General features: G+C 43.0%; 1 protein-coding gene and 1 long non-coding RNA gene across 4 annotated transcripts in view; one reads left to right on the top strand and one right to left on the bottom strand.

The window, feature by feature from the left end:
- The window catches only part of ydjc (YdjC chitooligosaccharide deacetylase homolog), a 143,366-nt gene that overhangs the window by 48,827 nt on the left and 66,782 nt on the right, over nucleotides 1-27,757 (top strand). For all 3 annotated transcript variants that reach the window (XM_036131011.1, XM_036131012.1, XM_036131013.1), the window contains exon 4: nucleotides 15,219-15,318. In XM_036131011.1, coding sequence (XP_035986904.1) covers nucleotides 15,219-15,318 — 100 coding nt within the window. The remainder of the gene's footprint in view (nucleotides 1-15,218; nucleotides 15,319-27,757) is intronic.
- Nucleotides 13,344-15,042, bottom strand: LOC110367603. Its single transcript, XR_002427586.2, has 3 exons — nucleotides 14,929-15,042; nucleotides 14,265-14,332; nucleotides 13,344-13,975 (listed from the first exon to the last, which is right to left on the bottom strand). It is a non-coding gene; the product is annotated as an uncharacterized LOC110367603 (long non-coding RNA).

The following is a 27,757-nucleotide window of genomic DNA, read 5'->3' as shown; positions in this document are numbered from 1 at the left end:
AATTTGAGATAGGAAAAAAAGATTAGATATAGGTCTATAATTTATTAAGTCATCTTGATCAAGCGATGGTTTCTTAAGTAGAGGTTTAATAACAGCTACTTTAAAAGCCTGTGGTACATATCCATTTACTAAGGATAGATTTTTCATGTCTAAAATAGGGGCATCAATCAAAGGGAACACCTCCTTACATAACTTGATTGGTATTGGGTCTAACATACAAGTTGAAGGTTTAGATGAAGCTAAAATTTTAGATAACTCAGAAAGCTCTACTGCGTCTAAACAGTTCAAGAACCGATCAAGTTCTAAAGATTCTTCCAACGCTGCTTCACTTACTGAGGATGAGGTAATCGTATTTGGAAGGATGCCAATTATTTTATTTTTAACGGAATTTATTCTATATATTATGAAGAATCCCATAAAGTCATTACTGCTGAGAGCTAAGGGAATGGGTGGATCAACGGAGCTATCACTCTGGGTAAGTTTGGCAACTGTACTAAAGAGAAACCTAGAATAATTTTTATTCCTCTCTTTAACTCTGTGAGTGGTAAAGTAGGATTCCTCTAAATGTGTAGCGCGCCATTTTCTCTCTCATTTCCTAATGTTGTGCTTCAAAGAATGCAGCTCAATGCAGATTCCGACAAAGAGCTACACCATCCAAAGTGGGATGGATGCTATCTCTCCAGATCAGACCAGGTTTTCCCCAGAAAGTTTGCATGACAACCAGCAGTTGAATGATGACATGCGGCTAAACATATCATCACTGGTCGGATCAGGCAGGGGATCAGAGAAAATTGACGTAGTCCAACGTTGTTTTAGCAAACTTACACACCGAAGCAACACTAACTTTATTAACCCCCAATTGGCGTATCCGGGTGTCATTACCGCCAGTGTGAATAGCAATCTTACTGTATTTACCCTTATCCTTAGCCAGCTGTTTTAGGTAGGATTTGATGTTGCCTGTTCTGGACCCATACAGGCATTTGACTATGATCCCTGATGTCTCTAATGGCACATTTCTGACTATGGGGCTGCCAATTACCAGAGTCGACTTCTCAGTGAGTGTGTCACTGAGTGGGGAAAATCTGTTAGAAATGCAGATGATTGGTGGTGACCTGGGGATTGAAATCTAAAGCTCTTTTTCCTGCGTATAGTCACTCAGCTGGCCTGGTTACCCGGCTGTCCGGGTACTGCTGGGGGACCACTACATGAAGCTAATCTCTGTGACTTCGCACTATCTGCTGTTTTTTCAAGAGCACAGAGCCGGGCCTCCAATTCTGACACCCTTGCCTCCAAAGCTACTAAAACACTATATTTTATCCATGTACTATTATCACTAAAGGAGGCAGAGGAATAACTAAAGATCAGACAGAGAGTAGGAGAGAAAGTGAGACTTGGATAGAGATGGAGAAGCCAATGGAAGGATAAGGGAGGAAGCCATAGTAAAGCTAGGCTAGGAACCTCTTACCACGACAAGAACCTCTTGCCAAACGTGAGGTGCAGCAACAGAGAATGTGTTTTAAGTGTGCTTATTTGTTAGACACAGAGAGATATCACAGTAAAAAGACTTAAGATAAAATCAAGAGAGTCTGGAAAACCAAACCACAATCCAAACTGCAGCAACAGAAAACAGGAAGTGATACAATACGCCTTACTGCAAAGAAGGCTATATAGGTTATATAGATAAAATTAGATCATATTTTTAATTAAATTGCAATAAAGTTACACACAACATCTACAACAGAAGCCAGAGAAAGATTGGTCAAACCTCCACAACCTGAGACGTCTCTGAAGAAGAGACCAGGTGGATTCACGGACTAAACTCTGATGATCTACCTGTGTTTGTTCTCACTTTATTTATTTCATGTACCAGCTTCTAAATCTGAATCTGACTTACAATTTACGGCGCAAATACAAACACGAAGAGGTTTCGTTTGATTTGTGTCTGAAGACGAGCGAGTCAGCAAGCGAGCCAGAGAGAGAACTGGTAAAGCGGCACAGAGTAACAATAACAGAGCGCTCCATAAAGATGTTAATAGACAGAGAAATTGTTTAACAGCTGTTACCTTCAGCAGATAAATACACCCAGGGTAACACACCTCAATTCCCCGCAGCCTCCGGTTTCCCTGTTTCTATCTGAATATGCGCTAAAACCGAATCTTTAAAATGAACTGCACCTGTCTGAATCACAGCTCTGTGCGTGAATAGAGTCAAGAAACTGTGTCTAGCCCAAAATTTACCAGCAGCATCAACGGTAACTGCAGCAGTGTGGGAGTGACATGCGCATCAGTGGTTGTAGCGGTTCAGAGTCACGGCACCATGAGCAGCACTGTTTATAAGTGCTTTCGGTCCGAATTAAAATGTTCCTATGCTGACATAAACAACGTAGTCAGGAGAGACAAAGAGAGACATTTTCTGATTCTCGCTCGTTTTCTTCTCCCAGATCCGTTGCAATTCTCTCCTCTGTTTCCTCTGATTTCCCTTTCTCTTGGTTCCTCTCCTCCTTCATCACTAACTTTGACCTTAGATGTCTCATGAAAGTTTCCCTGGTTTCAGCCAAATTAGCATATTTGCGAGAATGATTGAAGCAGAGGCCACAAGCCAGGTGTGCATTTCATTTTACAAATTAAATGTTTATTTGTGTGGGGGGGAAAAACAATATCACACCTCCATTACAGTTTTCATCTCGCGCACCCCTAGAGGCAACTCACGCACCAATTCAATTCAATGCAATTTTATTTTTATAGCGCCAAATCATGAAACATGTCATCTCAAGGCACTTTACAAAATCAAGTTCAATCATTTTATACAGATTGGGTCAGATTATACAGATTGGTCAAAAAATATCCTATATAAGGAAACCAGTTGATTGCATCAAAGTCCCGACAAGCAGCATTCACTCCTGGGGAACCGTAGAGCCACAGGGAGAGTCGTCTGCATTGTACATGGCTTTGCTGCAATCCCTCATACTGAGCAAGCATGAAGCGACAGTGGGAAGAAAAACTCCCCATTAACGGGAAGGAAAACCTCCGGCAGAACCGGGCTCAGTATGAACGGTCATCTGCCTCGACCGACTGGGGTTATGGAAGACAGAGCAGAGACACAACAAGAGAGACAAAAAAGCACAGAAGCACACATTGATCTAGTAATCTGTTCTACATTAGATGGTAGTAGCGGGTGAGCCGTCTTCTCTGGATGATGTCACAGTTAACAGAACGCCAGACCAGGTGTACCTACTATGAAGAAAAAGAGAGAGCAAAAAGTTAAAAGCTGAAATGACGACAGTCATTTCAATGTAATACAATGCAAAACTGGAGAACAGTAAACTGAAGAACAGTAGAAATCAGTAGAGTGAGAAAATTAGACCCTGATGTCCTCCAGCAGCCTAGGCCTATCACAGCACAACTATAGAGATAGCTCAGGGTATGAGCCACTCTAACTATAAACTTTGTCAAAAAGGAAAGTTTTAACATTAGTCTTAAAAATAGATAGGGTGTCTGCCTCACGGACCAAAACTGGGAGTTGGTTCCACAGGAGAGGAGCCTGATAGCTAAAGGATCTGCCTCACATTCTACTTTTAGAGACTCTAGGAACCACCAGCAGACCTGCAGTCTGAGAGCGAAGTGCTCTGTTAGGAACATACGGGGTAATCAGAGCTCTGATATATGATGGAGCTTGATTATTAAGGGCTTTATACGTTGGAAGGAGAATTTTAAATTCTATTCTTGATTTAACAGGAAGCCAATGAAGGGAAGCTAAAATTGGAGAAATATGATCCCTCTTGTTGATTTTCATCAGAACTCTTGCCGCAGCATTTTGAATCATTTTTGAATCAGCTGAAGACTGACACACTTTGGAAATCCCTGTAGAGTGACATGGGTAGAAAAGAGCTGTCCAGCTACCATCAGAAATATTGCTGACAGTGTTTATATCCTGCAATGGTATATTCTTTTTAATTATAATGGTGACCCCTCAAGCTTTACCAGACCTTAAGCGAGACTGCTCTGTCTCTTTTCTGTAAGTTTTCTGTAAAAATACTCAGAGTATAAAGAAAAATGCTTTCTTGTGTGTATTTATTTTAAAACCAAAACAAAAGCTCATATAACTTATTAGGACTGAAATATGATAGAAAATGGTAGTAAATGACAGTCAACACAAAAGTTTACAGCAATTACTCACCCAACACCCTGCCGGCCATGTCAGCATCAGTTAAATTCAAAAGTACTTTATCTCAAAGTGAAATTAAATGTTGCTTATTTTGTCAAGGAGTTATTATAGATGGTCATAGCTATGGACAGGAAAGATCTCCTCTAGCGGTATGTTTTACAACCAATCTGAAGAAGCCTTTGACTGAAGAGACTGTTGTCCAATGACAATGTTCAGGATTGTTCATAATTTTCTTGATTTTATGCAAAGTCCTTCGTTGAACATCACCTCCAAAGATTCCACAGTCATCCCCAGAACAGAACCAGCCTTCATTATTAGATTGTTGAGTATTTTCTAGGTTGCTAGTTCTGATGCTGCTGCCCCAACATATGATGACAGAGGAGATGACAACAACAACAACATATTAAGCATCTTGTTGCAAACGTTGAAGGACCTAAGCTTCCTCAAAAAGTATAGTCTGCTCTGTCCTTTCTTGTAGATGGCTTCACTGTCTGTTGTCCAGATGAACAGTATCTTTTTATATTTTATTTATATTCCTTAACCACCTCCACTTCTTCTCCCATGATGGAAACGGATTTGATCTTATCCTGTTTGTCCTGAAATCTACAATCATCTTCTTTGTTTTGTTCACATTCAAGAGGAGATGATTGCTTTTACACCATGCCACAAATCAGTCCACCAGCTCTATGTACTCATCTTCTTGTCCATCTCTGATGGACTCAACAACTGCAGAGTCACCTGAGAATTTCTGTAGATGACAGAAGTCAGACTTATACTGGAAGCCTTAAGTGTACAGAGTGAAAAGGAACAGTGAGAGTGCATTCCCCTGTGATGCTCTTGTGCTGCTGGCCACCTGGTTAAACACACAATCTTTCAGTCTCACAATCTGTGGTCTGTCTTTCAGGTAGTCATTAATCCAGGTGATTGTTGAGGCCTCCACCTGAGTCTTCTGGAGTTTCAGACGAAGTAGATCAGGCTGAATTGTATTAAATGCACTGGAGAAATCAAAGAACATGATCCCCACAGTGCTGCCTCCTTTGTCCAGGTGAAAGTGGGTTTGTTGAGGCAGGTGTGTGATGTCATCTTCACCTCCAACTCCATGACAATAAGCAAACTGCAGGGGTCCTGATATGCACTGGTTTGCCTACACAGGTGGGCCAACAGGAGTTTCTTCAGGACCTTCATAATGTGGGTTGTCAGGGCAACGGGTCTGTAGTCGTCATTGATGACTGATTGGTGTGTTTTCTTTGGTACCCGAACCAGAAAGGGTGTCTTCCACTACAGCTGTACCTTCTCTTGGGTCAAGCTTAGATTGAATAGATGCTGCAGAATCCCACAGAGCTGTTCTGCACTGACCTCTGGGACTGACACCATCTGGACCTGCAGCCCTGTTCTGGTTTACTCTCTCCAGATGGCTCTTCACCTGACTTCCAGAAACAGAAAAGTGGGAGGGGGGTGAGCAGCAGCATCTCCAGATTTGGTTGAAAACAAACAAGTGGAAGCAGAAGTGTCCATGCCTGAGGTAGAGGATAAAACATATGAGATGTGACAGGAAAGCTGGGGGTCAAAGGAGGGTGGAATGTCTGTTTGACTGGGGGCAGGAAAGGAGGATCTGGACCCTGGCTCCCTGTTGCCAATCTGTTGCTATAGTTATATATTAAGTTAATAGCCCATAGGTTAAAAAAAAAGAACGTCACTTTAATGTAATCGCGGCAATTGAATTTGTCAAATGTTCTCCGTCTCCTGTAAAAGACAAACTTTAGTCGTGTCTATTCAGGAATCCAGTTTTTGTCGTCATCCAAAGATGACAAACATCTCCCTTTTTGTCCTGAATGGTCTCCATAATATTTCCAGTTATCCAGGAATTCCAAGGTGCTAAATCATCAATAATGATCACAATGTCTTCTGGCTTGAAGTTTCATCTCAGCTTGCACCATTTCTGCCTTTGTTCCAGTTGTGGAGGACATTCCTTTTATGCTTTGTTTCTGCTAAATTTATGTTTTCGTGTATATTTACGATTTTAACACAAAAAATATGATTCAAAGAGGGTAAAGACTGGAATGTCGACCGTTGGTGATTACTGAAGCGGACACTAAACCTGGCGATTGGTCAGATGTTACCACAGAGTTGACTCGCGTGAGTAAATGTTCTGATATGAGGCTCTTAAAGTTGCTGTTTGATCATTTTATTTAGTTAATAATGGCTAAAATTCGATCACGCTGAGCTCCCACTTTATTGCGAGTCATTTCAGATGGTCAGGCTCTGTCCAGCATTATTTAATTTTCAGTTATTGATTAAGCAATCCGGCATGATGATAGTTGTGCGATGTTCCAGGTTCTCCACTCACTGAGGCTGCTATACACCGCGCCATCTAAATAGTAATTGGAGGATTTAACCCTTTAAGCCCGAAGTGTTTTAGGACCACTTTAAGCCTGAAATTAAATAAAAACAGAAAAAATCAAGTACAGCTCCAAAGTAATAAAGTGTAAAAGTAAAATTTAGTATTTGTGTGACACAAAGGCATCAAACAACATTTTTCAGATGGAATCATACTGCAAATGTCACCATGCCTAATTTCTGGATGATTAAGCATAAAAAAAAAATTTGAGCCTTGTCTAAATATTTTCCAAAATAAACTTTGCAAAACATCATGAACCCCTTTGAAATAATAGGAGAAGCCTCAGATTGTATAGACTATAAATTAAACTATAAATGAAACAAATCTGGACTGAATCACTTGAAGCATGTTTGTTCCACAAAGGTTTTAGTGGGCAGTGTGCCAGGCCGACCTGTGATTTTGGCACAGTTGTGCAAATGTGTTTTACTCCTCATAAAAGGGAATTTGGTCAGATAAAGTGCTGATTTCCATCTGCATACGACAGTATTTGTTCAGACCCCGTTTCATCAAAATGTACCAATCACAGTATAATATCAATAAAATGAAGAGAAAATGAACTGAATTGTGTCCTTTTTATCTCAAACAACACTTTTATTGAAAAAAATAATTATCAATGATGAGCAAAACTAAATTATCAATAAAACAAGAATATGAAAAACTGCAGAAGCAGGGGGAGAGGGGTAGTAACTAAACTTACACTTGTAATCCAACTTTCTGATTACAAGTGTTACAGGTTAGATGTTGCCTAAAGGCGGGCATACACTGCGAGTTTTTCAGTCGTGGTACTTATATACATCTCAGACTGTACGACGGAACCGCTGGGTTTAAAAGTTCACAGCTCACGATCTGCGTTCTCACACTGTACGGCCCAACGCTCGGATGCGACCTGAGTGCTTACACTGTACGTCTGAGCCAAACATAGACAGAAGAAGAAGACGAAGACGACGGAATTGTCGATGGCTCCTGTAAACATGAGGCTCACTAGAGAGAAACGTGCTGCTTTGGCAGTTTGTGTACTTTTGTGTGCAGAAAGCACCAAAAAAGAAAAGACGACAACGTATTTGGACAAAGACATGGCTGAGCAAACGTGGCTACTATGGTCTATCAGTTTTACAGGAAGAACTTGAGGTAAGTTAGCGGTCGTGCACATTTGACACCCCAGCCTTTTCTGCTTTGTTTATCAAAAATGCTCACGACAGTCAGTTAAATGTAGAAATAAATGTTTGGTATAGCCTGCTTTTGTTATAATTCAACTACTGTTATTGCTGTTAATTGCATACCTTGTCACCTGATGTGTGGAGATGATGTTGGCCTGCATTTTATTTTCACTGATTGTCTAAACACTAAACATGTTTTAGATTTCAAAACATGCTAAAGTAGGATTTATGATGGTTAATCTTTTAAAATGAAATTTATTTTACACTGCATAAGTCATTGTCGTTTTTATGGCTTTAATAGCATCAGAAGTTTGTAAACATAAATATTCAAAGTTTTAAGTGTGTATGTGTGTGTGTGTGTGTGTGTGTGTGTGTGTGTGTGTGTGTGTGTGTGTGTGTGTGTGTGTGTGTGTGTGTGTGTGTGTGCGCGTGTGTGTGCCTAGCTATCAATAGGTAGATGAGATGAAGGTATTTCGGTAGCTTCTGGGGATGTCGGTTGAAGACTTTTCTTATTTCCTGGAGAGGGTGACACCACACATAATAAAGAAAGACACACACCCAAGAAAAGCCATCAGCCCCAGGGACAGGCTCTCTGTGACCTTACGGTTTCTGGCAACAGGTAAGTGTGTTTTTAAAAAAAACATTTCTGCAACACTCCTCATTACATTTAACAGAGGTGAACACGAGGCAAGATAATTTATCCACATCACATTATAAATCACTTCACCCAAGTACATACAAACACAACTACAAATGCCAGATGAGTGGACATCTGTCCTTTATACTACCACTTCATTCTATTCTAAAATAAATAAGAATATATATATTAATCTATCAAGCTCCATCCATGCCCACTCTCCTATACATAAAGCATCTACATCAGGGGACACTAATATGGTGCCCACAGGCAAAAAAAGTAGCCCCCAAGGACCAAATGTGGTGCCTAAGACCCTGTTCTAACAAAGGCTACTCCACCAGTGAGCTGCATCTAAAACTTTTTTATTCAGCTACTCATCCTATTTACTCACACTTGCACTTATATAGATTTCAAAAAGGCTTTAAATGTATAACAAAGCATGAAGATGTGTTTGTTTTACATAAAGTTAAGATGCGGACTCTTCTAGTTCAAAGGTCAGTACTGGTAGCCCTTTATTTATTTCAAAATGTATTTGGTAGGGACAGGCACACATCGACATAGACAAACATCACAGCAGTCCCATGTTGGCGTCATAGTGCAATAGCTACTGCTATTTCGCAGCACTTGTCCCTAGATGGGCTTTTTTAAAAACTGACACTAAAAGTTAAAATAGTAGTCATTTAAAATAGCACAACAAAATATTGACAACATCGAAAGGCATACAGTAAAATATAAAAACATCAAAAATGATTACAGTTTTGATTTTGGCATAACCAGAGTTTTTTTTTTGTTTTTTAAATATACTAAAACTGGTTACAGACTTTAAATCACCAGGAAGTGAGTTCCACATTACAGATCCTCGTATCCCTTCGTATGACACTACACCGATAAAGGAGCTCTCAGTTTCAAAAAGGTTGGCTATTTTTATACTGTTTAACGGTTTACTGAACATTTTTCAAATATGTTCCACAAGTTAACCAAGTCCTTAATTTATTTCTCCAGTCTTTGTGAAATGTGTTGTAAAAACAGTGTTTAAGACATAAAAACATGATTTCAAAAAATATTTATTTCGTACATCATATTTTGTGTTCCACAGACACCATCAACTGACTCTGAGTGGACGGCCATTGCCAGAGACTTTGAAAACAAATGGCAGTTTCCACACTGCTTAGGAGCAATAGATGGGAAACATGTATTCATTCAACCCCCTGGCAACAGTGGAAGCATGTTTTACAACTATAATTCTAGGTTTTCCATCTTACTTATGGCAGTTGTTGACGCAAACTACAAGTTTGTGTATGCTAGCGCAGGGACACAAGGAAGGGTGTCTGATGCTGGAGTGTTTGCTCATTCTGACCTTAGAGATGCTTTGGACACAGGCACACTGAATTTCCCCCCTGATGGTACCCTGCCAGGCACAGATAATGTGATGCCCTACATGTTCATTGGTGATGACGCATATCCCCTCTGACCAGATCTGATGAAACCATATCCCTTTCGGAACCTTAACAACAATCAGCGGATCTTCAACTACGGTCTTTCCAGAGCACGCCGTGTTGTGGAGAATGCTTTTGGAGTTCTTGTGAATCGGTTCAGGGTTTACAGAACAACTATTTGCCTGCATCCAGACAAGGTAGTCACCATTGTGTTCACATGTCTCTGTCTCCACAACTTTCTCCGACAGCAGAAGTCTGAGGGCTACATACCAACTGGTTATGTAGATTCAGAGGATGCTACAAACCAGCTGATTGAAGGAGCATGGAGAAGGGGGGGGGGGCACTTCAGTCCATTTCATCTGGCCAGGCACGCAACCCATCAATGGAGGCAAAGAGACAAAGGGAGGTCCTTTGCCAATATTTTGTCTCACCTGCAGGAAGCGTGTCATGGCAACAAAACATGGTGTAGGTCAAGGACCAAAGTTAAAACTTGAGTATTTATTTTTTTTTTTGTTTTTTTTTGGAATGGACTCTGTATAGAAATGAAAATTATAAACCAAAGTAGTTCACAAGCACCCTTCATATCATCTACCTATTAATATCTAGGAGTTACTTTAAAAAGTTGGAAATTTCAGTGCTTGTGTTTACAACCTTCTGATGTCATTAAAGCCATACAAGTGACAACGATGTGTCGCCTGCAATTTCATTTTAAAGTTTACCAATCATAAAGCCTACTTTAACATGTTTTTCAATATTAAAACAAATTAGAAAGCACTAATGTACCTTAATGGGAAATAAGTGATTTACTCCTTTAGAAAAACCTTTATTTACAAAATGTACAAACAGTGCTACATTCAAGTAGATGGCACATCAAGAACACAACAGTTCGACTGTTTTCTTTCGTACCCCACACAAACTTGTGTGTAGAAACTAAACATATAGATTAAAACAAATCTATATTTTTATGAAAAATAAAAACTTTTAGCTTCATTTATTACTTAAGACAAATACTTGTATAATAACAAAATGTGGAAATTCTCCAAAACTAATGGGGTTTCTGTCACATAAAGAACTTTGAGCTATAACTTGACACATTTGTTTTTAACAACCCAGCTACTCAGAATTTAGCATTGTTGTAAAAGACATAGGTTGGGTAGATGGGGCCTGGTAGTCTTGAGAGGGATACAAAGATGGCCTAGCCAGCTGACTTGCATAATGGCTTTGGGCAGTATGCTCTGCCTCCTGTGTATCATATATGATATTCATGATATTTCTTTTAAGCCTTAATTGCACTGCTCTGTCTTTTGTTTCTCAACTCTGAGGCTACTTGCTGTCCAAATAGCTCCTCAGTGTTGGCAGTAGATGGGTTTTTGTACCTGCTGGAGTAGTGAGAGTTTGGCCATTTCAATGCTGTGCTGAGCCGATTGTGGCTTTTGTTTTTTGACCCATTGTTTTTGGACCGGCTGACATGTCACAGGCAGATTACTTTCCTCTTCCTGCACTACTGACACTGGACTAGTGGTGTCTGAAATACTTAATAAATCTGCTTCACTTTCCACAGTGGATGGATCCTCCTCTCCCTCAAAAGTGTCCTCTAACTCAGTGTCAGGCTGTGGAAAAAAGCACAGAAAGCAGTCAGAATAGAGTGATTACAATGAAGTAACAAATTTGATCAGTTACTCCAGTCAGATAATATCACACGTAATTATCACAAGGCAGAGGTTGACTGGCGTGACTTGTTATCATGTCAACTTCAAGGTGTTTGACTTTGTACATTTAAGTGTGCATTTCTTTGGACTTTAACATTATGTCCATCATGTCCCCACCAATATCCCTTTTGTGCTGTGGTTATATGAACTTACTCTCAGTGTAGATTCTGTATATCTGTGGATGACGTGACCCTTCAAAAAATCTAAGTGCTTAAGTATCCACTTCTGCTTTGGAGTCTGTGGTTTCTGGCCACTGCCGCTGGGCTTGGGTTTCAGTAATTTTCCATATTGCGTTCAGAGTGAAGCCAGACGGGTTTTAACCTCATTCACTGCAAAAGAAACAAGTGTATTTTTTAACGTATATTGCCACTAACTCTCTTTCTCTCTCTCTCTCTCTCTCTCTACACACACACACACACACACGCGCGCGCGCGCACACAACCAACCACAACAAAATGCTGCTATTCAAGACAAAAACGTACCAGATAGCTGTAATTGTGTGGCAATATCGCCCCAGCTCTTCTCCCTTTTATTTCGGTTGTGGTAGCTCTGGGAGCCAACATCAAAGAGACTGGGGTGAGCTTGCCAAAGTTCCACAAGTTGCTCCTCCGTCGACTGACTCCATGTCAAATGTGTCCCCGCCATGGTTCTCTGCTATTGTCCGAGAGGAAGACGGAAGAAGAATCTACTTGTTTGCGTGTGCGCAGTGCGCGAGGTTGGGGAAAACGGCTCGTAAACTGTTGTAGCTCTGCTTTAACAGCAGTATGCGCTCACGAAAACCTCATGACGGCTGACTGAATTTCAAACATGTTTGATTTTCAACCGACAAAGAACACCCTAAAAGGACAACAGGAAGCAGTGACAACCCTGCGTCACATAAAGCAGCACATGTAAAAGGCTACTTGTAGCATCGAACATCATTAATACTGTGGCCCTGCAATGTCGAACAACCCCACGCCCAGGTAATGCTACCACCACGGCCCACAGTCAGCAAACAGCGTTGATCCACTGCACACCTGGTCCCAAACACAGGAAGTGAACACTTGGCTACCACCCTTTCAGCTTCCCTTTTATATAGGCTCAGGCTGTGGAGAATTCGACACCTTGTGGTGCCACCCGTTACATTCCTCCCCATTGTTGTGCATCGGCGACCCAACGCTGAGCCCAACAACAGGATCACGTCTCCTGTACTGAACAGGGCAGCCTCTAAGGGTTGGAATGCTGTCCTGCTGTTTTCCAAGCTGACCTCCTAAGTTAGAGACTGACATTACATCTTTAAAACGCCAACGCACCAGCCGAAACATCTGGTTACATCTGATTACATCTCCCAACTTAACGTTTGGCTGCACAGTTACGAAAACGTATCCTTAACTGCATACAACCACAATACATCTTAAGAACATCAAAGATACATTTCACATCATCCTTTTGAGCGGCTGGCAAAAACTTAATTTCAGTCCAAGCAGCGCCCTCCAGATGTCCATAGATGCTGCACCCATTTTTCTTCTGTGGTTCCTCTTATTAGCTTATAGTCTCTCCCCCAATTGATCCATCCATCCAAAGCCAATGACTCCACACTGCACATAAACAACAGGAGTGTGCCTCACAGTTTCTGTAGCTCCTGAAGAAGTCGACGAAGAAAAAAAAAAAAAAAGAAGAAGTCGACGGTCTTTCCGAGTCCGCTTCTGTCGAAGCTGCCAGCCGATGTTCCAGGTCCTCCACTCACTGCGACATGGCCTGCTCCTCAAGCTCATCCCTGATTCCAGCACCACTGGATACGTCCATCCTGATGCCTTGTCACCAGCGGGAATTCTCACCCCTGCCCCTGCTGTCCTTTATAACCTAATTCACACACAATAACTCAAAAACAAAAAAAAGCCACTTGCTGTACTTGTTTGTCTAACAACGGGAAATGTTACAGGTTAGATGTTGCCTAATGATGTTACTTCTTGCTGTGGCCAAAGGGCAATAAACAATCGGAACAAAATTAATTATTACAATCTTTATTGTTACACAAATAAGAGGGTTCCCATTAACTTCATCCATTTATTGCTAATCTGAGAATATTCAACCCTAATTAAGATACCACTTCAGGTGGACAAATCCGCATAAACCACTACAAAATTCACTGCAAACTTAAGATGCACTTGATTCACTGCAAGATAACCACATGCAATTCACACCCAAGATCACACCAAACAGGTTCGGGTTGCAAATATTTAAGATTAGCAGGAATGTAAGTATGCAGGAAATGACCCAGGGACAAACAAAAGACAATACAATACTGCGGCCCTGCGACGTTGAACAACCACACGCCCATGTAATGCTACCACCATGGCCCACAGTCAGCAAACAGCGTGGATCCACCGCACACCTGGTCCCAGACACAGGAAGTGAACACTTGGCTACCACTCTTCCAGCTTCCAATTTATAGAGGCTCAGGCTGTGGAGAGTGCGACACGTAGTGGTGCCACCTGTTACACAAGATAAGTTATTTATTACTACTCCAAAAATAGCAAAATAACACAGAACAACATTGGTATACAACAGCAGTTGTATTGGGAAAGTGCAAATGATATAAACAGTTCATGTAAGGCTTTTTAGACCATCCCACTTACAGTAAAACTAATTGTGCTGCTAGAGTGGGAGGAGGGGTGAAACTAATCAAAACACAATAAATTGTTACCTACAGCTCTTGAAAAATAGCAAAATATCATAAAACAGCACAGCTAAGTTGTGTTGGAAAGGTATAAATTATATTACCACTTCATAAAACACTTTGTAGATCATCCAGCCGACAGTAAAGTGAGGTTTCTATTAGGCTGCAAAAGCTGGGGGAGGAAGGAGAGGGAAAGCGAAACTTTTTGATCACAACACAATAAATTGTTACCTTCAGCTCTCCAAAAATAGCAAAATACCATAAAACAACACCCTTGTAAAACTGTAGTTGGTATTGGAAAGGTATAAATGATATTACCACTTCTTAAAATGCTTTTTAGATCATCTTGCCAATAGTGAAAGTAACGACAGCTTTATGTTTTAGCAGCGGGGGAGGAAGGGGTGAAGCTAAACTCTCTGATCATGGGACAATATATTATTACCTACAGCTCTCCAGAAAATAGCAAAATACCATAAAACAACACCGTTGTAAAACAGCAGCTGTTTTGGAAAGTTAGAAATGATATTGCTACTTCATAAAACGCTCTTTATATCATCCAGCTGGTAGTAATAGTAATGCCAGCTTTGTGCTGCAGCAGCGGGGGGAGGGAGGGTGGGAAGCTAAACTGTCTGATAAGAGGACGATATATTACCTAGAGTTCTCCAAAAATTGCTAAATTACATAAAATGGCCGTGTTATTCATGACTGTAACTAATTGCAGTCGACAGGTAAGATAAAGATACTTTAAATAAGAACCATATGACTTACTCATAAACCAGGTCCAAAATCAGCTGCTGCTTGTCATCCTCCTCTTCAAAGTCCATGCAATATGACTCTCCCTCATAATCAAAGATAATCTTCAACCCTTTGATTCTTCACCATCTGTAAATTAGAGTGGATAACCTTTTATTTGAGCACTTTTGTGTGTGCAAAATTGTCAAAACTGAATTTAACTTTGTTAGCAGCAAGGTAAAACGAGGTTCTTGTGTAACTGCAGTGATAAAAAAAAATAGAAAATCAATTGCCTTTAAAGTTCTTTTCAATTTTGTTTTTTGTAGGTAGAGCTGGAGTTGAGGGCCCAAGTCAGACGATTTGTAGAACTGACAGGACACCTGCCTTATCACATGGATGGACACCAGCATGTTCATGTACTGCCAGGTATTGCATAATGAACCACACACCCAAATAAGAGTCAGCCTTTTCACATTTGTGTTAATCTTAGTGGCATTGCAGCAAATTAATCACTACTTACAAGCAAGTAAAAATTTAAAGACCAATTGTCCTAATTTTGAACTTTTTTTCAGTGAATGAACAGATGACATTGGCAACTTACATACACCTTAATATCCAAACATTTCTGAAGAATATATTGTGAAGAATTAACCGCACCCTGTTTCAGTCCTCCCAGGTTCTTTACCTTGAAAAAAGTGGTGTTGTTCATGTCATGTTAGCCTTAAGGTGTCGGGACCACATGCAGAAACACACTCTGTTACACAGGTAGAAGTTTAAGGGTTTTATTGACTCAGAGGATTCACGAGGCAGCAGAACTAATCTGCGGGAAGGAGATGGCTCGAACGGGGCTCGGGACCAAGGAACCGGATCAATCTAGGAGTAAGGTGAGTGATTAGTGATTAGGAAAGGAATCAGTGAAGCAACTAATGAGCGTAAGCTTACCACGAGGCGCGAGAGAGACTGACCAGGGAGGGTAAGTGTGTGAGGACTCAGCTTGGTTGTTGACGACAGGTGTTGGGGCTGCTGGGGAGCGGAGCGAGGGGATCCGAGCAGCACCGTGGGTTCCTGAGATCCAGAACAGCGAGAGGAACCGGAGGACGTTGGAGGGAGCCTTGGGTCCAGAGGTGAGGTTATCGACTCGGGAGGAGAACGGAGGAACTGGAGAGTCACGAAGGGAACGTCGGAGCACAAGAAGGTAACCTTGAGGGACACAAAGGCAAAATTAGCGTTGTTGGCAAAAACTGGCAAGAGGTCGTGGCTGTTAGGCATACCGCAACAATAACACTCTGGCGTCCTCTCGCTGTTCGAGCGCTGTTCTTGTAGGCCGCTCCGGTGCTGCTGAATGAGTAGCAGGTGTGCATACTCCGCCCACCAGTCAACCAGGAAATCCTGTGGAGGAAGCAGAGATGGCAGGACTGGCAGTGAGCTTCACAGCCCTGCTGGCTGAGTCCTGACACCACCCCCCCCCCCCCCCCAAGGATCGCCACCTGGCGACCATGAGGACGACGTGGAGGGTCGGGAATAGAGGAAGGAGTCGATGAGAGACTGGTCAGGGATGGAGGAGCCAGCGAGCCAGGTCCGATCCTCAGGACCGCGACCAACCCAGTCGACGAGGTACTGGAAACCCCTACCTCGCCGACGGGAGGCCACGATCCGTTGGATACGGCGCCCATGATGATCCTGGGCGGGTGGAGGGGGTTCGGCTGGAGGCCACAGGGAGCTAGAAATGACGGGCTTGATCTGTGAGACGTGGAACGTGGGATGAACTCAGGAGTGAGACGGGAGGCGAAGACGGACGGTCGTGGGGCTGACAATGGAGACAATCTCATATGGGCCGGTGAAACGTGGAGACAGTTTTTTGGAGGCAGCTCGGGAGAGAAGGTCACGTGTGGAAAGCCAGACTCGCTGACCGGGATGGTAACTGGGGGCAGGGATGCGCCTCCGGTCAGCGAATCGGCGGTTAGATTCAGCTGTATTCTTGAGGGCTTGGATAGTTGGATTCCAGTATTGCTTGCAACGGGTGACGTGATCCTTTACTGAGGGGACTGTGATATGTGGGTTGTCTTCAGGGAGCAGTGGAGGCTGGTAACCTAAGGAAACCTCGAAGGGGGATAAACCTGTAGCTGTGGAGACATGACTTTTTTGCGCATACTCGACCCAAGGGAGGAACTTGCTCCAGTCGGTGGGGTTTTGCGAAGTGAGGCAACAGAGGGCGGTCTCCAACTCCTGGTTCAAACGTTCTGTCTGACCGTTGGTCTGTGGGTGGTAACCGGAGGTTAGAGTATACCGGGCCCCAAGGGCCACGGCAAACTCCTTCCACACACGAGATATGAACTGTGGACCACGGTCAGACAGAACCTGTTGCGGGATTCCGTGCAGGCGGAACACGTGTTTGACCAGGAGCTGGGCCGTTTGGAGTGCTGAGGGAAGCTTACGGAGGGGGATGAGGTGGCAGGCCTTAGAAAAACGATCGATGACTGTGAGGATGGCTGTCATTCCTTGGGATGAGGGGAGACCGGTGACAAAGTCCAGGGCGACGTGGGACCAGAGGCGTTCGGGGATTGGCAAGGGCTGTAGGAGGCCCGCAGGTGGTCTGTTTGACGGCTTATTCTGGGCGCATACGGGGCAAGAGAGGACAAAAGCCTTGACATCACGGGACATGGTGGGCCACCAGAAACGGCGGGAGATGAACATGTGGGTACGGTGGATGCCAGGGTGCGCGGAGAACTTCTCCGAATGGGCCCACTGGAGGACGCGGGGACGGACGGAGGTGGGGACATAAATACGGCCGGGGGGTCCAGTACCGGGGTCAGGTTCTGTCAGCAGAGCTTGAGTAATTAAACCCTGGATCTCCCACTGGAGGGCACCAAAAACACAGGATGGAGGGAGGATGGTGGCTGGTTCCTCCTCCGAGTCGGGGATGGAGTGAAGGCGGGACAGGGCGTCTGGCTTCTGGTTCTTGGAACCGGGACGATAAGAGATGGATAAATTAAATCGGGAAAAGAAAAGGGACCAGTGGGCTTGCCTGGGGTTCAACCTCTTCGCTGTCTGGATGTAGGCCAAGTTCTTATGGTCGGTCCAGCTGAGAACGGGCTGCTCGGACCCCTCAAGCCAGTGGCGCCACTCCTCCGGGGCGAGCTTGATGGCGAGCAACTCTCTGTCCCCAACATCATAGTTCCGATCAGCCGAGGTTAGGCGCTGGGAGAAAAAGGCACAGGGGTGTAGCTTATGGTCCCACTCTGAGTTCTGGGAAAGGACCGCCCCAACTCCCGTATCTGAAGCGTCGATTTCAACAACAAATTTTTTTTTGGGGTCTGGATGGACGAGGATGGGTGCTTGAGAAAATCTCTTCTTGAGGTTAGTGAATGCGGAGTCTGCTTGGGGGTTCTACGTGTATGGTACTTTGACGGAGGTGAGGGAGTGAATTGGAGCGGCGATCTGGCTATAACCTCGGATGAACCGCCGGTAGAAGTTTGCAAACCCTAAAAAACGTTGGAGCTGTTTTCTGGTCTCGGGGACTGGCCAGTCGAGGACTGCCTTGATCTTCTCTGGGTCTGAACGGACTAGTCCTCCTTCTAGGATAAGACCGAGGAAGGACACTGAGGGCTTGTGAAACTCACATTTTTCTGCTTTTACAAATAGCTTGTTCTCTAGCAGACGTTGGAGGACTAGTCGAACATGTTGTTGGTGCTCAGTGAGGTTGCAGGAATAAATGAGGATGTTGTCTAGGTAGACAAAAACAAACACGTTAAGGAAATCACAGAGGACATCATTGACCAGGGCTTGGAAGACTGCAGGGGCGTTGCACAGGCCGAAAGGCATTACTCGGTACTCGAAGTGACCCAAAGGGGTCTTGAAGGCTGTTTTCCACTTGTCTCCCCAGCGGATCCACACCAAGTGGTAAGCATTACATAGATCTAACTTAGTAAAGACAATAGCTGACTGGACTGGTTCAAGGGCCGAGGAGAGTAGTGGAAGGGAGTACCTATTCTTAACCGTAATAGCATTTAAACCCCGATAATCAATACAGGGACGTAGGGAACCATCTTTCTTGGACACGAAGAAGAAACCCGCCCCTAACGGCGAGGACGAGGCTTGGATCAGCGCGGCAGCCAGGGACTGTTTAATGTACTTTTCTAGGGCCTGACGTTCAGCCTGAGAAATATTATAAAGACGGCTGGCTGGCAACAGGGCACCCGGCAGGAGATCTATAGCGCAGTCGTAAGGCCTGTGCGGCGGCAAGGAGCAGGCTTGTGACTTGCTGAAAACCTGCCTGAGGTCCTGATAACATTTAAGCACCAACTTCAATAACCCTGGATCTGCCTGAATGGGCGGCTGCGGAGGGGCCTGACAGGGAGGCACCGCAGACTGCAAACAAACAGCATGACAGTTAGACGTCCAGGACTCAACCCGATGGTCCACTCAGTTGATGTGAGGGTTATGCTGCTGTAACCAGGGGACACCGAGAACTAGTGGGGCATGTTTTACGGGAAAAACGAGAAAGGAAAGCCATTCTCTGTGATTTCCTGAAACAATTAACTCAAAGGGCTGGGTTCTATGGGTTATACTAGGGAGAACGCCTCCATCTAAGGCCGAAACGTGGAGAGGAGAACTCAGAAGAATTGTTTCAAGTCCAGCCCGACGGGTGAAAGCACTGTCAATTAAATTAAAATCGCACCCTGAGTCCACCAGAGCGAAAAGGTGGCACGGGTGGAAACAATGGTAGCTCTTAAACAAAGTCGTGGAGAAGAAGAACATGTTAACTTAGGTTGGTCCGTCGGTTCCTCCGTTACAATCGACGGACCTGATCTTTTAGCCGCTCTGGGCAATTCTTAATATAATGAGCGGCGGAGGCACAATATAAACACAGCCTTGAACTCATGCGCTGCTGTCTCTCCTCAGGAGTGAGCCGAACCCAGCCCAACTGCATGGGTTCGGGAGACGGAGGCGGAGGATCAGCAGGTTTAGGGGGGTTTCGCTCGGGGGGGCTGTGGACGAAAAGCGAGCGGTCCGAGGGGTCGATTGTTGGAGCGGGAACGGAGATGATTGTCTAAACGGATCGCTAGAGAGATAAACTCGTTGAGCGTAGTGGCTAGCACTTAGCATGGCAGTGAGCTGGTTAATCTGACCGGCTAAGCTCTGTAAATGGCCCTGCAGGCCCAGAACGGTGGATTCCAACCCCCGAATCTGATCCTGTTGGGCCGCTAACGCCCCACCGAGTGTGTCTGCTGGGTCGCTCTGTTGGCCAGAGTGTTCTTCTGTCATGTTAGCCTTAAGGTGTCGGGCCCACATGCAGAAACACACTCGGTTACACAGGTAGAAGTTTAAGGGTTTTATTGACTCAGAGGATTCACGAGGACAGTTCATTGTAGACTTCTTTAGAAATAAAAAGACTCTTGAAACCGAAACTATACTTTAACATATTTAATCTAACTATTCAGAGGAAGGGTACAGCTTCAGTACTGGACTCTGATACATAAAACAATGTGGGCAGGGTAAGCTCCTCATTCACTCATTTACTCAAAACTTCCTTTAAGCATTTTCACAACCCGTTATTCCTGTTCACAATTACCTATATCTTAGCTTAAAAGTTGTGCACTGTAAACATTACATGATTTTTTTTTTATAAATGTATATTCAGCAGTATTTCTTAATCAAATCATCCAAGGTATGTGTTTTACCTTTCAATGCCTAGAAGTTGAAAGTTATTTGTAACATAATTTTATCACCTTATGTATTCTATGGATGTTAATGCTTATTGATATGTAGCTAATGTTCAAATTATTGTTATATATATTTAGTTTAAAAAAATATATATACTGAAGGATCTTTATGTGGAAACCTTTGTTCGAACCTTTGCTGCAGCTGTTATAAATATATCAAAGCCGTATTTTTAAAGACCAAAACAGTAAAAGTCTTGATGTAGTACTTTGTATATTTTCAGAATTGTTCTATCTTAATCAGAAGCATTTCTACATATTTTATCTTATTTTGAAAAGCTCAGTTGAGCCTAAGAACTTTACTGCACAGTCATTGGTTAATATTTAGGATGTGGGCGTAGCCTAGGGCGGAAACAGGAAGTAGTTGTGCGAATGGGTTGAAGCTTGACTGTGGCCGTTTCCCAATATGCGTTCTTGAGCAGTCTCGTGTGCTTGTGACACGTCATCAGCCTCAGACCGAGCACTGTTCCAATTGCCGAGAACGCAAAATCAAGAACGCGCCAAATTCCCCGGATGTTGTTCTCGCCCGCCCTCTTTATCGAGGATGCATCAGAGCAGACTTGCGCATTCTTCAGACTGACCGCTTGCCCAGAATGCACCGCGGCCGCAGCTTGATTTGAGACAGCGCAAACAGAGCTCACAGCGGTAAGTTAAAAATTCCCTTTTCTGCTGCTGTTGTTCTTCAACGTTTTAAGATCGTTTGAGGCGAGAATATTATACTTTTAAGTTTTCTCTATGTGGGCTGTTTACAGAGTTATTGCGTAATTTAAAAAAGTAGTGTTCATAGTACTGCTGGTTATGATTTATTTGTTTTGTGTTTATCTGACTGACGTGTGTTGCTTTATTAACTCAATACTTGCTGGAATAAATTGTAAATGTCTGCCAAGGACGACAGCAGCATATAAAATAAATAAATAAATAAATTCTATAAATGTTTTTCCTATCTAAATGAGTTTCTTCTGAGTCAGGACACGAATAATTGAGAGGAGAAAGAGGGAAAGAAAACAATAGTAATAATAGTATATGAAAAAACAGACATTTATTTTATACAAATGTTTAATCTTTGGAAAAGAATGAAGGTGTAATATATTCAACAAACTATTAACAGTTACTAACATGGTTTAAAACAAAGAAATAACTCCTATTAAGATCTTATGCAAAAAGACAATGCCTATAAACTTACAATTAAAAATAGTTGGAATGAAAATTATTTAATGATTATTTTATGTATTTTCACAGGTGGTGAAAAAATGAAATGAAGCAGCATGTGAACATGACTCCAACTGATCTACATTAGGTCAGGTGTAGTCATGTTCACTTAAACATGCAGCCAGCTGGAGCAGCTCCCTGTCTTCAGCTGCCGGATGGTCGTCCTCCTCTGGGTCCACCTCCTCATCCTCCACGTCAAGCTGGTCCCCTGCCTCTATACAAATATTGTGGAGGATGCAGCAGGCGGCGATTACTTTTGGGGCAAATGTCGGGCGGACCACCAACGCCCTTAAGGAGATGGAACTCCACCGTGTCTTCAGACCACCAAAGACACACTCAATGATGTTAATCAGCCTTGGCGTGGTGCCTGTTGTAGCGTGCCTCCACTAGACCTGTACCAAATATAAAATTTACTTGTAATTTAGGTAATATGCTGATATGTCTTAATCTTCTATCCAATTAATCTAATCTATGTATCAATTGTGTGTCATTGCTGGCTCTATTTAAGGACAAGAAGGTATGAGATCTTACTGGCAAGCTGTTTCTCTATAGGATGCACCGCAGGCCAGCCAGTAGAGGGTCACCAGCACCTCTAACTCCTGTGGCCATCCATGGACCTTCTGGATGGGCAGCAGCTGAAGGAGGAGGACGATGGTGGACCTGTTTATCCTGAAGGCTGGTTTCAGGTCCCCTTCATTAAAAAAGATTTGGAGGGTTGGCACAGAGGTGTTTATCCTCACATATTTTGTTTTTGTTTCTTCCTGTAAATAAAAAATGCCAAATGTTACCATAATTGTTTTTTTTTTTCAATTCTCACCTTTTCACAATATAAAACTATAACTGCTTAAGGTGCAGATTATTATAGTTCTCAAGAAAGAAAAGGTAAAATGTATAGTAAATGTAACAAATGGCTTCCCTTCTCTGGTATTTTTACCATTTCACTGAAAAAATGGGCTGAACTAATTGCACATAATTTATAGATTAATCACTGTAAAGGTGGGCAGACATAAAAATATGTTTTTTTCCTTTTTTTTCCTTTCAATCAATGCTGTGAAGGTCAGGAGGTGCAATAAAGTAGCTTAACTTTACTGTCATACTGTTTCTAATGTTAAAATTGGGTCTTCATTTTAATTATTTATAGAAAAATAGTCACAATTTCAACCTGATCACGTTTTTAATACCATCCTCAATGTTTTTTGAAAGATAAAAGTAGGAAATAGGCTCTCAATCTTAAAATGCCTACCAGTTGGCAATAGATGGGTGAGCAAAGCCTGCCTTCTGAGCCTCCTCTGCCGCATCAATCTTCTCCTTGCTCGGATTTGCCTCCTCAACTGCATCACCTCCTCTTGATCCTGACCAACGACCGAAGCAACAGCAATATTGCTCGTATCGCTCATTTTGCTTCTACAAAGTGCTGATTTTTAAAGAAGAATCAATCGCCTCAGAAATTCCCGCTATTCCTGGTTTTATACCCACAGTTCTGTATTTTTTTTTAGATATTTTATTAGACTTTTTAGAAATTAATTAAAAAAAACGTTTTTTTTTTAATTAATTTTTGATGGTGTAGTGTATAAATAGTCTTGAACGTTAAAGAAATGCTCAAGAGCTGTGGGTGTGATAACGTCACGAGTATACTTCTGTTCCAATACACAATACGTGCTGCGTGCTCGCGTTCTCGTCAGGACCGATCTTCCTGTGTTCTTATCGAGAACGGACTCGCGTTCTCGTAAATTGAGAAACGGCCCGTGTATTCAAACATTGCAACCTAGAATTGTAAACAGTTGATACTTGTTATTCCTGCAGTGTACTGCAATTTTAATACCACATGTGCTTGCACATTTTAATAATGCCTTTTGGCTTCAACAGTTTATCTACTCAACCCTTGATACTTGTAACCCCCTGTTTGAATGGATATGAAACAAACAGTTAAACTTTAAATTCATGCTATGTGACATGTTTGGATTTAACCTTTTGACCCACATGCAGAATCAACAAGTTCTAGTAAAGAATTGGTATTATTTCTTTCAAAAGAACAAGCAGCAATAGACTGGTTTCCTTGCTGTCTCTGGAAGTGGTTAATGTCAGACAATCCTTGGCGCCTGGCCTGGAATGAGAGTTGGGTTATTGGTAGCCTGTGATGAATTGATCGGTTGTAACATGAAAAAAGGCTTACATTTGAATGGGTTTGGTTAAGCGTGGTAGATTGGTGCTCAGGGGTCCTGTGTGGAGAGCGGTAGATGGTACTTCCTGAGGCAAGTGCGAGACAGGGAGGATACTGAGATCCGGAGGTCTGATGGAGTGGAGATGTGGGGCAGCAGAGCAGGCAGGCAGGCAGGCAGGCAGGCAGGCACTTGCAGGTGGGTCCCACAGATGAAGAAGGTGATCGAATTGATCCCTCTAGGAAGATCCAGTGACAGAAAAACAGTAGATGTTAATCATCCAGCACTGAGTGAAGGCTCTGCTGCTCCTTTATCCCCAGCCCTCTGATGAGGCTAATGGGCTCCACCTGTGAGGGCTGCCCAGGCTCTCCACCAAGATCCTCACTGAAAGAGATGTATTACTCGCGCTCACACATGTACACAGGAACCCTGACACTATGAACATTATTTCTTTTTAAAAACTGTCTCCCCCTGTGCATTTCACTGCTTCATACTGTCGTGGTCTGCATAGTTATTGGTTTTTGTTCTGTTTTAGCATTTCAGTATCTTTAGGTTGTTTTTTACATTGTTTGATATCTCAATCTTTTCTTAGTTGTCCTAGTTATTTCCCTTTCCTTTTTTCTTATATTTAGTAGATCAGCCTTGTTTCAGGATCCTTTTATACAGTCTTTAGTTTATTCCCTGTGTCTAGTTATCTTCAGTTACATTTAGATTATCTTCTTTGTTCCCCCGTTGCTCTCTTTCTCGCCCCCTGCTGCCACTCGCTCCTTCTACTCAGTTTTTCCTCTAACTCCTTCTCCACACACCTGCCATCAATTAGTCAATCAACCCCTGCTGTTGTTGCAGCTCTTATAGAATAGAATAGAATAGGATTCAACTTTACTGTCATTGCACTGTCACGAGTACAGTATTTAAGCTCCTCTCATTTTTCTGCTTGCCGCTGGTTTCTACTGTCTGCTTCCTGTCACTTTCCACAATCTCTTACTCTTTGTTCTAGCTCCTGCATTCTCAATTATTTTTGTGAGTTTAGATTTTCATCAAATCCACCAATAACTTCTCCCTACCTTTGCCTCTCTGCATTTGGGTCCAACAACAACCACTACAAATTATGACAGAAAAAAACAGCCAAATGGACCCAACAGAGCCCATCCCGGGTGATGGGTTGGAAACCTTTTTTAGGGAATTAAGACATGTTTTGGGCACCATTGGTATTCTTAGTCCACCTTGGCTGCGGGCGAGTGCAGTTGCTCAAATGGGGGACATTTGAAAAGATGGAACTACACTTCTGTCGCTCCTAGGAATAACTGGTCTTTTTGAGAAAATTGAGTGGAACCAATGTGGATGGAATTCTAAACAATAAGTGACTTCCTAGAGATACTGAATAAGGAGACGGCGGTGATGAAGTTCCAGCACTTTTATTGAGAAACAGAGCAGAGGTCACATAGATGGAAAGTAATCGCACCCCATGGTCCTGCTGCAGTCTGCGTCTGCCCTGTCTCTGCCCCTCCTCGCTTTCAGCTCTCCCTAATACTCCATAGTGGCCTTGGCATGAGACAAAACAAAGACAGTCTATCCTAGACAATCCACATCCCGCACAGTAGCAACGCAGCATTTGGCCTTGCAATCAGCGGGCTCGTGCTCACTTGTCAGAGTGGCGTGAGGCCATAGCGACTGCAAAGTAAAACTCCATTAACACTTCACCCTTTTGATCACAGAGGTAACGTTTTATCTGTGTGATCACACACAAAACAAGATGACTCATCAAATGAATATATGAACAGAACACGAAGGAACCATTTCAGTAAACTCGTAATGTGGGACCCCAAAGGTTCTCGTGTTGGAACAGGGCAGTGCTGGAACTTTTAGTAATGATCAACATGAATGCTTCATAGAGTTTTAACACACAAGATCAAAGGTTTAGCATTTATCTACAATTTGGGTTTCAACTAATTGAGTTAGGCCTGTTTTAGGTTCCCACGTGCACATTATTTTAATTTTACATTAGACTAGGTAAACTAGACATGTTCAGTAACCAAGGTCGAATCCGTCTACTCTACCCCCACCCCGAAAACCTCCTACTTGGTCCTCCACTCTCCATTTCACGGACAATCATCCATCACTTCCATACCTTACAAACCCAGGAGTACCAGTAAAGGGGATCACAGGGCAGGCAGGGCCTTTACAACCAGAAAACGCCATGCCTCTAAGGAATGGTAAAAAGTGATTTGGCCCTCAGGTGAAATCCCACTCTCGGGATCCATCTGATGGCACCATGGCTTCTCTGGTGGGTCAGTCCAACGCCTCCACAGTCCCTCCGTTGAGTTGGCTCGACATCACCACAGTCACTCCGGTGAGTTGGCCCGACATCACCACAGTCACTCCAGTGAGTTGGCCCGACATCACCACAGTCACTCCGGTGAGTCGGCCCGATGTCACCACCGCTTAGCAATCCAGAGCTGAGCCTGTAGCCACTCAGCTAGTCCCTCTGTGGGCATTCTTCGTCCCCAGCACTTCTTTGTGGGTCCCCAGCACTTCTTCCAGTGTATCCAGCGCCTGGGCTTGGGCAAATTTTTCCAGCTCCTGGACTGTCGTCACTGGGGTCTCCAGAAGATCTGTTTGGCTGCAGTCCTGCATCCTCCAGGCCCCATAGTCACCGCAGCCAAGCGGTTTCTAAGCTCCAATGCCGCTGCAGTCCTGTGGCCACACGGCCGACCTTCAGATCTTTTTTTGACGGTCCACTGGCCATATGGCCGACCTCCAGATCTTCTTCGTGGGTCCCACTGGCTGCACCTCGAGATCTTTGTTGGTGGTTCTTTTCGACTGCATGGTCGGTCTTCAGAGGTTCCAGGTGGTCTCCAGTAGTCTTCAGAGGTTCCCAGTGGTCTCCAGTAATCTTCAGAGGTTCCCAGTGGTCTCCAGTCATCTTCAGAGGTTGCCAGTAGGGCTGCAACTAACAACTATTTTGATAGTCGACTAGTCAGCGACTATTGAAACGATTAGTCGACTAATCGGATAATTATTACTTTTTTCTTAAATTCAGCATGAAGTTGATTTAATTATGTGGCACATGATAATAAACACAAAAAAGATGGTTACAATGAAAAAAACTTATTTTATTGCACATACTTTGGATTTGTACAAAAATTAAATAAAAATGTCCTAACTTTAATTAGGCACAGTGCTCAGTCAACAGAGACGTACAATTTATAAATAAATAAACCTCTGTCCATTTTTTAGGGACAGGCAAATAAATGATTAATAAATTAAAATCAAATAAAAAAAATTTCCCTTGTAAACCAAGAACAGGCTCATTAGCAGCAGCAGAACATTAAATAAAACAAAGATGTGCATTTTGTGAAGTACATTCAGTGGTCAACTGTCTGTTGCAAACGAACTGTACAATTCTCAACAGTCTGAAATCTAACAGTATTAACAACTAACATTAGTAGATACAGCTGAAAATAAACATTCAGAGCTGTCTTTACTCAAGTTGTAAACATGGGCTATGTGATATAACTTGGACAGAAACTTGTAATGGTGGACAGACCAGGTTTAAAATCAAGATGAGGCTCAGGATATGTTGTTTAATTTATTTATACTAAGAAAAGTCAGCATATCAACATGGTCTCGTGTGAGACTTGCTCTCTTCTGCGAGCAGATATGGCCTGCTGCTGAGAAGATTCGCTCTGCTGGGGTGGATGTTGCAGGAATGCACAAAAGGGATCTTGCTACATTGGACAGTGTGGGAAAACGCCCCTCATTTTCTCTCCACCAGCT

This window comes from Fundulus heteroclitus, unplaced genomic scaffold, assembly GCF_011125445.2.
Source record: "Fundulus heteroclitus isolate FHET01 unplaced genomic scaffold, MU-UCD_Fhet_4.1 scaffold_40, whole genome shotgun sequence".
Classification (NCBI taxonomy): domain Eukaryota; kingdom Metazoa; phylum Chordata; class Actinopteri; order Cyprinodontiformes; family Fundulidae; genus Fundulus; species Fundulus heteroclitus.
This window is presented reverse-complemented; position numbering and strand designations above follow the sequence as displayed.